Source organism: Anomalospiza imberbis, chromosome 7 (assembly GCF_031753505.1).
Source record: "Anomalospiza imberbis isolate Cuckoo-Finch-1a 21T00152 chromosome 7, ASM3175350v1, whole genome shotgun sequence".
Classification (NCBI taxonomy): Eukaryota; Metazoa; Chordata; class Aves; order Passeriformes; family Viduidae; genus Anomalospiza; species Anomalospiza imberbis.
The window spans coordinates 18,951,314-18,964,587 of record NC_089687.1 but is presented as its reverse complement, the minus strand read 5'-3'; the positions used below and the strand labels follow the sequence as shown (position 1 = coordinate 18,964,587).

At 37.3% G+C, this 13,274-nt stretch overlaps 1 protein-coding gene across 1 annotated transcript in view; it reads right to left on the bottom strand.

Moving 5' to 3' along the window:
- Positions 1–2,104: 2,104 nt before the first annotated feature.
- XIRP2 (xin actin binding repeat containing 2) overlaps positions 2,105–13,274 on the bottom strand; it is a 36,313-nt gene continuing 25,143 nt past the window's right edge. Inside the window, exons 5-10 of the mRNA XM_068196791.1 lie at positions 11,316–11,423; positions 10,901–10,967; positions 10,080–10,213; positions 4,271–4,404; positions 2,582–3,374; positions 2,105–2,323 (exon numbers count right to left, since the gene is read on the bottom strand). Of these exons, the coding sequence (XP_068052892.1) occupies positions 2,105–2,323; positions 2,582–3,374; positions 4,271–4,404; positions 10,080–10,213; positions 10,901–10,967; positions 11,316–11,423 (1,455 nt within the window). The remainder of the gene's footprint in view (positions 2,324–2,581; positions 3,375–4,270; positions 4,405–10,079; positions 10,214–10,900; positions 10,968–11,315; positions 11,424–13,274) is intronic.

Genomic DNA, 13,274 nt, shown 5'->3' with positions numbered 1-13,274 from the left:
GAAATTTTGAGAAATGGGGGAGACTTAAAATGTTAATTCATGTAGAATTCTAAATATGCCAGTCAAATTCCCTTTATTTTCTTCAGGTATGCATTTTCTGGGGTTTTTTTGTTGTCTTAGCAGGAATTTTGTTGATGTTATTTTTAATTATGTTATCTACTCAAAAAAGAGAGCAAAGTCATTTAGTGCTATGTAGTAATCTCTTGGCTTTTTAAAAACAAATTATGATGGTTACACCCAAATGGGGGAAGCAGTAACAGAGAGAGAGAAATCTTGCTGAAATGATTCTAAGATGTTCAAAAGCAGCTGTAGGCTAATGCTTTTTAATAAAGTTCTCAAATGCAGTGATATTGGAGTGTCTTGTGCAAAAGGCTGTTCTTCTGGTAACATTAATTAAAAGAGATCTTATATTTCTGCATTTACTGAGAATACTTTGGAGCAATATATTCTTGAAGTATGCTTGTGGAAAAAAATGCTGTTCATGGTTCTCTGATGTGTGTGTATAGTTTATGGTTGTTTCTGTGTAGGTATAGAGAAGTCACATGTGGATTTCCCACTTACCCACAACCCTGCTGCTTTGGGCAATGAGTTGTAGTGCAGATAATGTTTTGTTCTAGAAGTCTGAAGCACACTTTCTTAAATGTTTTAACATTAGCTTGTCTTTCCTGTAAATTATTTCAAATGCCTGTCTTTGTTGGGTCCTTCAGGAATTATTTTGAAAAATGTATTTTGATTATGATTCCTTTTCTCTCTGACACTTTAGTTTAAACTAGTCATTGCATGAAGAATTTCACAAACTATTTAAGGAAAATAGTACATATAAATTGATCTTTAAAAAATTCACAAAATATTTTTTGTAAAGTGCTTTTTTATTATGCATTGTCAACAGTTAAATGATATGTTGCTGTTTCATACAAGATGGGAGTAGTTTTAAGTGAGCAAATGTTAATCCATAAGCATAGGTTTTAAGGAAAAAAGTGCTAGATCTGCATAAATTTGTACAGGTTTAAATATGACACTGGAGAGCTGCTTCAGCTAAAATGACTTAGAATTAATTACGGAAACAACCACTAGTCTTCATTGCTTAGTGTCCCCAAACCCTGTTTCAGTTCTATTTAGGATGTTTGGTTTTATCCAGTGTTAAAATTTACACACTTTTTTCTCCCCTGTTACTCGATATAACTTAGTAGCAGCTGTGGGAATATAGCAAAAGAGTGCTATTCACCAACCAGCTGTGGTTACTATGCAATAATTATCCAGTTCAAACTAAGTATTACATGATACTGCAAAAACAGAAACAAAAAAGATGAACCCCCCAAAATCTCAACCAAACCCCAGATTTTCTAGCATGAGCTAACACAACCAGTGTACATAATATGTCATTGAGAAAAAGCTCAGTTAGAATAATAATACATTAGAAAAAACAATAAAGGTATTTTTTTCTTCCTTTGTGCACTCCAGGTGCTTCACATCTGAAGTTGTTACAAATAAAAAATATTGAAATAGATTATGTTTCTCCAGGACAGTGTAATAAAATATTCCTTGCAATGTTCAGGAACATAATAAAACAAGAGGTGTTTTATAATTACAGATGGAAAAAAAATCTACATCTTCATTGTCTTAAAGATAAACTAACTGAGTAAAGTCTGGGGAATTGACAATATAATTGTATTTTTTATGTACTATCTGGATATTACATTTTCATGAAAGACTAAAAGAAGTAGACTGAAGAAATACCTATTTAGGATATACTTTGTAATGAGTGACAGACATAGCTGACCACTTGGATGTTTTATTAATTTTCATCATAAAATCTATTTTTTTAAATTTGATCATCTGCAGTGAGCCATTTGAACTTGACTTTCTTGCCTTGGAATGATGAAACAGTCGTATGTCTTGAGCTCAGTAAATCTAAGCTTGTATTTATGTCAGCCTTTGCCAATTGGATTATTTCACTTTCTTGACAAGCGTTAATATAATTCAGTCCTGTATCATAATTTCCATGTTCTTTTGAATATGGACTGCAGGATTTTTTACTTACATCTGCAGAATCTGTTAGACCATAGTTTAAAAACAGGTGGTTTTTTTTAAGAAAAAAATGTCTTCACAGTGTCAAAATAGTATTTAGCTTTTTGTCTTTCTTGTCATATTCTGATTCTTCTCCAGTGCATAACAGCTCAGTATCAACAGACAATGTTGTGTTAGTTGCCTTCTTCAAAACAAATGTGCTGCTAGTACAAGACGTCTGACAAGTGGCATCATTATTAAAGTGACCAAGACTCTTAGAAGTAACAGCATCTCCATCTTTTGAGTTCTTTTCATCCTGTGCAAGTACAGTATCACTAGAACAGCTCTCATGAAGTTAATACATCTGATATATTTCTTCATTTCCAGACTGAGTGTCCAGCTTTGCAAAGGCATGCTGTGATTCAGTTCAAATAGCATGGCTTAATGCTGTCTTTGGGGTAGACACAACTGAGAGGGTTGTTTTCTGTGTACAAATATTTCGATGTGAAAAAGTGGCATAATTATTGTTGTTGTTATTCAAGCTGCATTCTTTGTGATTTTTTTGTACTGTTACATCATCAATGTTAGTAACCTGTACAACTTCTGAATTATCAGTTTCAGTAATTTGTTTCTCTTGCTTCTTCCCAGTACTATCCACAATTACATTATTACCTTCATTAATATCCTTTCCACTTGGCTCCCTATTCTCTGATGCTTCTAGTTTATTCACCTTATCTTGCACGTTCCCAGCTTCCTCATCCTTTCCCTTATCGCCTGCTTCATTTTTCTTTGCTTTACAGGTATTTGTACATTCTTTTTCAGACAGAGTGGATGAGTGTTGATTTTGTTGTGAATTTGTGGTGTTTTTTTTATTTTGCTCCATCACAGTGGGATTTTTCTGAGATTCCTTTTTGTTGCCCAGAGGTTTATTTGTATATAAACTAGAATCTTCTTGAGCAAAACCTTCTGGGGGCCACTTTGTCTTATTTACTTTAGCTGATTCTTCAATAGAGAATGTTTTCTTATATGTTGCATCATCTGTTGAAGGAGGCCATGTCATTTTTAATTTACCCCTTTCTGTGGTTTTCAAATTATTATCCAAAATATCAGGACAGCCGTCTTCAGTAGCTGAGTACAAGCCTTTATCAACTTCTGTGATTGGTTTAAGATCAACAGGTATGTTATTAATGGGATTTGTTTCTTCAGCTTGAGTTTTGTTAATTGAACTAAGTTGATCTTTAGAATTCCATAATTCCTTATGCTGCTTGTGTCCAAAACCTTCATCATAATTTCCTTTAGATTTGAAAAGTTGCTTAAAATGGGGTTTACAATATATTTTTCCATGGAGAGATGCATAATTTCCCAAGCTGCCAAATGGAAGAAAATTTGTTTTATGCTTTTACATATCATAAATTACCATACACCTTCCCCCTTTCTCCCCCACCGCACCCCCCCCCCCCCCCAATAAAAGTATCTAAAGTCTTTACTTGCAAATTCCCATACAATTTCAAAGTCAAAATGAAGGAGAAGAGTCATGCTTGGTGAATTAAGAAAGAACATAACAACATAAACTCATTCGGTTGTTGCACAGAATAAGCTTCAAATAGAAATGTTCCACAGCACTTCCAGGCTTTTTGGACCATTTTTCTTCATCTTATTAAAGTCCAAATCCTGAGTTTTTCTACAAAGTAGCAGCAGAATTTACAGAAATTTGTATTTGATTTATACTTGGATTCTCCTCCCAAATGAAGTAAAGGAAATGTGTGTAACTAATCCAGAGTGTGTTAAAATCAAAATTGTTGGTCTTTGCAGTCAGATAGGGCAACAAATCCTACATTTTATATTAAGGTTACAGAGTGATTAGAGTGATTTAATAATGCAGAGAACCATTGTAATTAATTTTTTGAGTGGGGAAAATTAAGAGAAAATTTGGTGTTTTGCTGATATCTTAAATTCCACCTGAATTCCTGTGTCTACTGCCTCTGTTTCATGCTGTCCTGAAAGTCTGCAACAGTCAGTAGGAAGGAATATGGGGAAGAACTTGGAAGGTACTGGGATGTAACAGTTCTATAAGGAATTTAAAGGACTCATTCCATGTCACAGTGCAGATGTTAGAACCAGAGAAGGAAAGGAGAACTCAGGATACCACCCTGTCAATCCAGCATCCTATGGGCTGAATAATCCTACAGTTGAAAATAATTTCACCATCTGTATTTATATTCAAAAGCAGGATTGTGTGAGTGAACATGTAGTTAATTCTTACCTTAACTGACTGCCACAGTGGTGACATCGGAAACACGATTTATGAAAATTCTGCTTATCAGCAACTAGACATTCCATGGGGTACACTCTCTGTTGACAGAGTTTGCATGTTTCATTTTCCTGAATCTGCAGTTTCTGCAACCACATATTAAAAGGTTACAAATTAGTATAAGCCACATGTTATGATTTGATTTGAGCAGTATCAGACCATATATTTTGTTGGAACATTTTCCATTTTCTGTTAGCTGGTATCTCAGTTGTTTATTGTAGGGCTTCCTTTTTGTTCAACTAACAGTAATACTTGGAAAGTTAAAAACTACTTACCTTTCCCTTTGCAGGAATCCATGCATTTGAAAGGACTTCACCAGGTACAATAGCTTCCATTTATTGTAGTAACTAATTATTGTGTGAAATGTGGTAGAATAATAGAAGGTTTTCTAGTATAAGTGGAATTGAGTATAATGTATGTATAATCTTTGAATGTACCATGTGATTTCAAGATCAATAAGGGATGGATGTTTGAAATTCTAATGAGGAATTTTTGCTTAGCCATGCCAAATACACAGTAGGGGTTACCCCTTTTGTGGTAACCTCCCGAATGTGCACTCACATGGTCCAAATATGCTATGGACATAATTATTTGTGATTTTTACTATTTTAGTTGTCAGACCTGATATTTTTTCAGTTGAATTTTAATACTAAGGTAGCTACATTTATATTAATAGCTTTATAAGTTCTTCTGTGAAGTGTATTTAATTATAAAGGAAACTATTTCTCTAGAAAGTACAAAACATGACTGGAAAGTTTCATACCAGTAAGGGGCACACATACCAGTAAGGGGCAGTCTGTATGCACGGACCGCTTGTGAGCCAAGCACCAGGACTCAGCTGAATATTCTTAGGTACACAAGTATTCTGAATGTAGAGGGAGGAGAGGAAAGAGATAAGGTAATTAGGAGGGGAAAAATGGTGGCATGTATCCTGGAAAATGGTCTCATTGAATGGTTACTTGGCTTAGTTGGAAAATTGATAGTGAGTGTTGTGCCTCAGAAGGCAAGCCAAGAGAAGAGGAAAGCAGAGGGAATTTATGGGAAATGTATCCCAAAACAACTTCCAGGACTGAATAGTGAGGCAATAGTCATCTCCTTGAAATTGAATTGCGTGTTGTGTGTCAGTGGCACACTCAGCCATGCTCCTCCTGTCATTGGGAAAATGTGTTCCAAGAGGGCAAAAAGCTGCACATGCAGCCAGGACTGAGGGGCAAAAGTGTCAGAACCAGCCCTGTGAACTTTAAGGTCAGAGAAGAACAAGGGGAGGAGATGCTGCAACAGAGATTCCCCTACAGCCTGTGGAGGAGACCAGGGGAGCAGGTATTTCCCTGCAGCCTGGGGAGAGGAACATGCAGGAGCAGTCATCCACACTGCAGCCTCTGGGGAACACCACAGTGGAGCAGCAGGTGGGTATTCCCAGAAGGAGCTGTGGCATATGGAGAGCCCATGCTGAAGCAAGGGACAGGTGTGAGAAGGAAGGAGCAGCAGAAAGGAACTGGTATGGACTAACCCCAGCCCCCCTTTCCCCATCCTCTCTGTGCTACTGGGGGTGGGAAAGGGATGAGGAAGAGGCAGAAGTAAAGCTGAGACTATGGAAAAGAGGGCAGGAGGGGAGGTGTTGTAGTGTTTTTTTCTCACAATCTGAATCTGTCTTAATTGGCGATTATTTTTTCCCATGACTATAAAAGTAATTGATAAGTGTCCTTATGTTGTTCCCTGTCTTTAAATTGTCCCATGAGCTTCTTCATCCTATTTTTTCTTCATATCCTGTTGAGGAGGGGGAATGGGACAGTGGCTGGAGGAAACAGGTCAACCCACCACATGTGAATGGTCCTACAAATTCAGTGAGGAAAAGGCTGGTCTGCTATTTGAGGTCATCGATATTTACCAGATAGAAAGAGATTAAAAACAAAATCCATAGGGTTGACTTTTAGAAAACTCCCTATTCTACTGGAACTGGGTGTTTCTACTCACTTTTAACATAGGTATTTACTGAGACTCTCTGGGAGGCAGTTGTTTTCTTCATAGCAGCCTGTGCAGTGCTGTTTTGAATTTGGGCTCAAGCGCTGACAACACACAATGTTTTAGCTGATGCTGAACAGTACTTGCCCAGTGTCAAAGTCCCTTCTTCCTCCCACTCTGCCCTCCTGCCCATTCCCAAGCAGGTAGACTGGGGATGTGCAAGAACTTGAGAGAGCACACAATCAAGAGAGCTGACCCCAGCTGACTGGATATGGATATTCCATAGCATATAGCATCATGCTTAGCAATAGAAACTTTGGAGGGAAAGGAGAAGGAAGAGGGACATTCAGAGTGTTTGTCTGTCAATTAAAAGTTGTGCATGTTGAGGCCGAAGTGACTGAAGTGACTAGACGTCAATTCCTTCTTTTTCTTTGCTCATGCCCCAGCTTTGCTTTCTCTATTAACCTGTCTCTTCCTCTGTCAACAGGCTCTCTTGCTCTTCTGATTCTTTCTCCCAGCCCACTGTGGGGTGTGGGTAAGTGGGTGTTGTGGACTTAGCTGTCAGCAAGAGACAGCCCACCACATGAAGTGGGCTACGGCACCGCTAGGCTGTGCCTGGTTTTACAGGCTCACAACCCACTCATGCTTAATTCTACTCCTAGTGTGATTAGAGATCGCACCCCTCTCTTGGTGCACAGTGCTGGGAATCCCAAAGCAGAGCTCTCTGTTCTGGAGATTTGCTGGTGCAGGAGTGTTTAGCTTTGTTCTGCCATTTCCTCTGCTGTCAAGCGTAAGCATTTGGTTCATCTCTCAAATGGCTCAAGCTATGGCAACATCTGGTCTTCCTGCAGGATCCCATCCGTATTCAGAGCCCAAAATAGATGCAAAAAACGAGGACACTGATGCTCATCTTTCAGTAGCATATGTAATATTTTCTACGTTTCAAATGCATAACTTTGCAAGCTAAATGCTATTTTAATATCATTTTTAAGTAAAACATGCACCATAAGAAAAAAGTCATGCTTAATTTTCCATGTTTACTTCATATTCAGTTATAAATATATATATATTCACATCATATAGTCAAAATTTTTGTTCAATATGAAATAAATAATGGGCTTCAGCTCTTTGACAGACTCACTGAGTGCCTTCACTCCTTAGTGATGTGAAAGCAGGACCCTTACATCTCATTTCATTGCCTAATTCAGACTAGAGCTTTATGAACTGGTTAAATCACCTAGCAGGAAATAGCAGTTTGTTTTTTTAAAAAAATTGCATAGTGATTTTTAAACCATTTCAGTAATTTTACTCAAACAGAAAACCCACTGAAACATAGTTTACTTTGTCTAATGTCACATCTTGTATTTTACTAAACTAAAAATGGTTGTGCACAAAACATGAGCATTATTTTGTCTCTACAGCTGTTTTTTACAGACATTTTACTTCAGTTTAGAGGATGTTGTTTTAATTTTAAACATGAAAAGCGAGGTGCATTCTGTGCACATTTTCTAGCATGTTAATGTATTTATAATAAAACAGTAATGCTATTTTAATTTTAATATTTATTTTTAGTATCTTTTTGTTTTGCTGCATGTAATTCTTCAGGATAGATCTCCTAGTGTTAATCCTAAGTTCCTGCATCTTCAGCTTCTCAGTCTTCTGGACTTCATGGAAATCTATCTATTTGAATTCCTACGTCTTATTTTTGTACTACTTGTGTATCATTGCCATCCAATTCAGAACCAGAAACTGTGGTTTGCTCTAGTGTTACAGAAGCTGCTGCATCTCTTGTGGGATCTTGATCTTGCTTGTCTGATTTTTGTAGTGGATGTTTCAGCTGGACTTAATTCCTTTGGATCCTATGCGTGTCAAGGCTTTATTTCAGCTTTTTTTGCCATTTGTTTAGCACTGTATGTCTTCCTCCATTGAGATTACACATTGGAGTTTTATTTTCACAGGTAAAAGCTGCATTCATCTGGCGTGTTATTGTGTGATGTCTCTTTTCAGTGTCTTATCCACTGAAGCAGTGGGACAGCTTCAGTCTCCCATCCTTGAAGCTCTCTCAGGTAACACACAATGGCTGAGGTTCAAAATACATTTTACTTCTCTTTACTCTTCTGTGAAGAGCTCAGCTTCTCTTTCAGCTCAGGCTTTGTCTGCAAGAAGTTAAGGGAAATAACTGGGTTGAACTGCTGAAGTTTATCCAGATTCTGTGGTTCCAGCATGTACCTCAGAGTCTTCACAGCACCATTAGAAACTTCTTAGATGCCTGTTTCAGCTGATACTTGTTCCTCTCTGGGGATTTTTATTCATATAGTTCAGTGGCTGTATTTCAAACACCCACCTGCCTGTACCAACACCTCCTCTACCTAATGCGTGGACATTGTCCTGCAGAGCATGGGCCATGTGCATGCAGCACGGCAAGAGGCTGCATCTGAAACATTCAGGCTGAGTATTTTAACATTTCTTCCTGCGGTTCCTTCTCTGCAGTACTTCTAGCTTCAGCTGGGTCTGGAGGATCATCTTTAAATGGAATGAAAGGCTGATTCTCTCACCTTAGAGAGAGGACCCCTCCTCTCTGGATTTCATGTCACTAAGCATTATTTTTCTGGCCTTGTGAACATCTGAATGATGAAGGCAAAGCCATTTAGATATACCTGCTGCACATCTAGAGTCATGTTCTGTGTTTCAGATCCATGACATAAAATATAAGAAAATATAAGTGTTAAATATAAGTGTTTTCTTAATATTGGGTGTAAAAAATTATATAAATGTCTTAATTCATATGAATTGCTTTGGATACAGATCTGTGGACACAGGGGACTTTGTTGGAGAGCTGGCTGGTCTCATGGACTCAGAATATACTGGCAGTTCCATTGGAGGTTTTGCGTAAGTATTGGGAAGTTTTCCTGTCCTTCCATGTATCAGGAGCAAATAATGGCAGAGGTAGAAGTTCCATCCTGTTTTTTCCTTGGTGTAAAAATTTCCTGTAGTCTGCTTGCTGAAGCTGTAGCAGTAGCAGATGAACTGTTGAAGTTAATGTAATTTCCTGGTACGTATTTTCCATCTTTAAGGGCATAAGTGTTGGGTTTTCTGTGGTTTATGGTTGTGGTTTTTTTCCTTGTTTTTTTTTCTTTTCCCCTTTTTTCTTAAGCACAGTAATATAGAAAACAATTTTTCTATTCTGCACAAAAACTAGTTCTGCAAGCATCCAAGCAATAGGATTATAATAGGATCTGGAAAGACACAATCTATCAGCTATTGCTCAGAATGCCTAAAACCAGTCTTTTGAGCTAAGAGCTTTGATATTTGCATCATAGAATATATGTTAAAATAAATGTAGAATTCATGCAAAATGATGATTGAGCAGTCTTGGAGATTTTGCTGCAACAAATGCAGACTTTGCACTATAGGCATAACAAACTTTAGCTGTAGCTTATGCTCATTTTAATTTCTTTTGAAAGTTGTATTTTCCAGGCTTCTGAGAGTCCAAGGTGACAAATTATACATACTTACAGATTCAAAACAAGGAAAGAGGAGACTATTCATCAGAGGAGGAGAAAATGCAGAAGTTTTTACCTTGAATTGTTTTCGTCACATACTGTAACTACTTATGGAGCCTTCTAATGTATTTAATATTACATTATGTGCACTTAATTCCTGAAGTCTATATATTCCCACCACTTCCATAAGGTACATTTTTAATCATAATTATTTGAAATAGAGAATCAGCATGACAGACCAGTGTCTTAAATGCTCATTTGCATAAGGAAAGATCACTCTTATTAAAAACACAGACCTTTACTTCCTTAGCAGATGTTGTGATCTCTCTGTCAGAGTGAACAGCCTTTTCCTGAGCTGCCTTCTCAATCTGCTGTTTTAAAATCTGTGTTACAGTCTTTGGGAGCTCTTCATTCTGAGCTGAATTGATTACTGCAATGGGAAGAATAATAAAAAATATTGGTTTTCCTCCAACCTGCATTTTATGAAATTGACTTTATCAGTGAATTATAAAACTTTATTGTCTTGGAAAAATTATGTTTAACCTTGTAGAAGTCTAGAGGGTCACTTGATCAGTACAGAAATCCAAAGAGAACATGTCAGAATAATTGTTAAGGGACATGATATAAACTACTGTTTTGCCATACCTGAGTGGTGTGGCTGGGCCAAAGGGTGCTTGAGGTCTGTGGGAGAATGAAATGCATGAATTCTCATTCAAGGGCTAAACTGCAGCAACAGCAGTGTCTCAACGCTGTGATCTTTTTCACTGTGATATTCTGCAGGGTTATTCAGGTCAGCTACAAACTGAACCTTACCCATCCACAGCTTTGTATGTACAGGGACTGCTGCTTGCTTATATTTTCAGACAAGTTGTCAAGTCCCTTGTTCTTTCAAGCAACTCAGACCATACTTAAAACCACATCCTTATGCAAGCATAATCTCTTCGTACTGAATTCTAAACTCATTTCTGAAGTCCCATTAAAGTTAAGGAATGAGCTTTGCTGAGCATTCGAAGCAGTGTGTGTTTTCATGTTTATATGCTAAGAAGGGTACATTTGTGGGAGTAAAGACATTTGCCATTGCTCATTTGTGAGCGTTTCTTCTCATGCCACTTCTTACCTGTGTCATGCTGAGTGAATGTAGAAGCCATTTTCATTTCATGAATAACTTGCTCATGAGGAGAAACCTGTACACAAAACCTTCACATTACTCATGATTTAGTGCAATGCATAAGAATTTTACATACTTCTGAAACCATATTTAAAATATTGCATCAATGAAAAATATGAATGTAAATATAAAAATTATTGTAATAAAACAATAATACATTAAAAACTAACACATTAACACATTTAACTACATTAAATAATACATTCATGGAGTGAAACACCTTTAGAAATTATTATGCCTTGAGTAATGAGATAAACTCAGCAGAAAATCCAGATCTTGCTGTACCAAGAGGTAAAGGAGGAAGAAGCAAAGCAGGTATGTATCAGTATAATTGTCCAATGAGATTATTAAATTATATAGTTACCTCTTGTGTTTGAGAGGCTTCTGTTTGACTTTCTTGGAAGGTCATTTCATTGCACTCAGCTTCCCTGGTGCTACTTGATACTGTGTGGTGCCTGCTACTTGATGTTTCCTCAAGACAAACCAAAAAATTTCACATTAACAGGTAATAGTAAATCAGATTTTTTTTTTTGCCTGAAGGGCTGTCAGAAATTAATTATAATGGAAACGGTGTAAGTAGAGCAGCCATTTTACAGCAGAGTGCCGTTGTTATTATCTTTGATATTTATTGCTATCAACATTGGAACTAGCTTTTTTATAACACAGATGTCAAGTCTCTGTTACTGCAGCAAGATGCTGGCCAGCAGATATGGCAAGGTACATGAATAGATAAAATGCATAATTGGACTGGGAGGGGGCAGAGGTGATAAGGAGGACTTGTTCTGGCTTTATGTGCTGTGCCTCCAACTTGTTGCCTGGCAGTGGGCATGATGCTAATGCAACTTTTTAAAAGGAAGTGTGATATGTCTGTATGAGGTGATGACTCCCTGCATATGCTTTATAAAGTTCTTCCAATGTAAAAATCATGCTGAATTGCAATTGTGAAAAATATGACCCATAGAGTAACCAAAAGATCCTGTAAAATATACAGGGTAGCACTGTAACTACAAGCCTAACAACTGCAGTGTAATAAACAGAGTGTATCTTCAGGAGTTTAAAGCACTGTCCAAGATGTCTGTGTAAACTGATTTCTGAATCTGTGTTTGGTTTGGCTTCAGATTCTGACAGTGATTTGCTTTCTTATTTGAAGACTGCCATCAAACCTGTGTTACATCATTACCAGAGTCCGTGGGGTACTTTGAGACTTAGTGATTAGGAGAAATAAATCTGAAAGATTGATATTATTAAGCAGTCCTGGTCTTCTTCTCCCATGCACACAGAGCCATCTAACAGATAATTTCACTCATGTCAAATTATATTTTCTTCTTCGTTTGTTAGAAGGAAGCTTGTCTATTAGTTACTACTACTGATAATAAGCTTTCAAATGAAAGGAGCTTCTGGTCCCTCCAGCAAGAGTTTCCCAAGTGTTCAGTGTAACCTGGACATGACTGGAGGCAGTACTGTGTTTCTGAGATTGCTGGTGTACATCTAGTGCAACATAGAGCTGTGAGCTTCCTGCATCTCAAGTCCTGATTACTAATTGAAATTCAGTTAATTGTGGGGCAAGAAATTACTTCTTTCTCTTAGTCATGCCATTGAGAAAGCATATATTTATGGGATTTATTCCACCTTCAAACTAAGGAATGCTTACACAGCTTGCATCTCCATTAATACTACTGCTGAATCAATATAGGGGTCATCTACTACCTGGCCTGTAATTTCTGCCATGCAGTAGGCAGCAAGGGTTCTTAGATCTATGGCAGAGAAACAATGAGCGTTCCATCTGTGGGCTTTACAAATTCTTTTTCACTTCTGTGCTGCCAAATCCTGTTTCAGCTATAAGATGAATTAAAATTGTACGAACAAAGGGTAGAATAAATTCCCTTATTGCTGGCTCAGTAAATGATTTAGTGCATTACCAGTATCAAAAGCAATCCTGTCTGAACTGTCGGAGTGCATTGAGGCTTGAGGAGAGCAGGTCACAGCATGTCCTGCTTTTACAGGATGTCCTGTTTTACACTTGCAGGTTCTGTGTGCATAACAGTTGTGAGGGAGCTGTACAACATATGAGGAGATGTAGAGCTAACCACATAGCAGGTTGAAAAGAGGCAGTTTAAAAAGAATGAAGTGCAAATGTCCATCTATTCTCTGTTTAATGACTGTGTAGGTGTATGTCTAATATGCCTTTTCATTCTGTATGGATATACTTTTTAATATATTTATGCATATATATGCTTTTTTCATTTAAGATATGCTTTTCTGTTCTAATGTGCATGTTTTAGATATGTAATTCAAGCTCTCATTACTGGAAAAGCTCATTCAT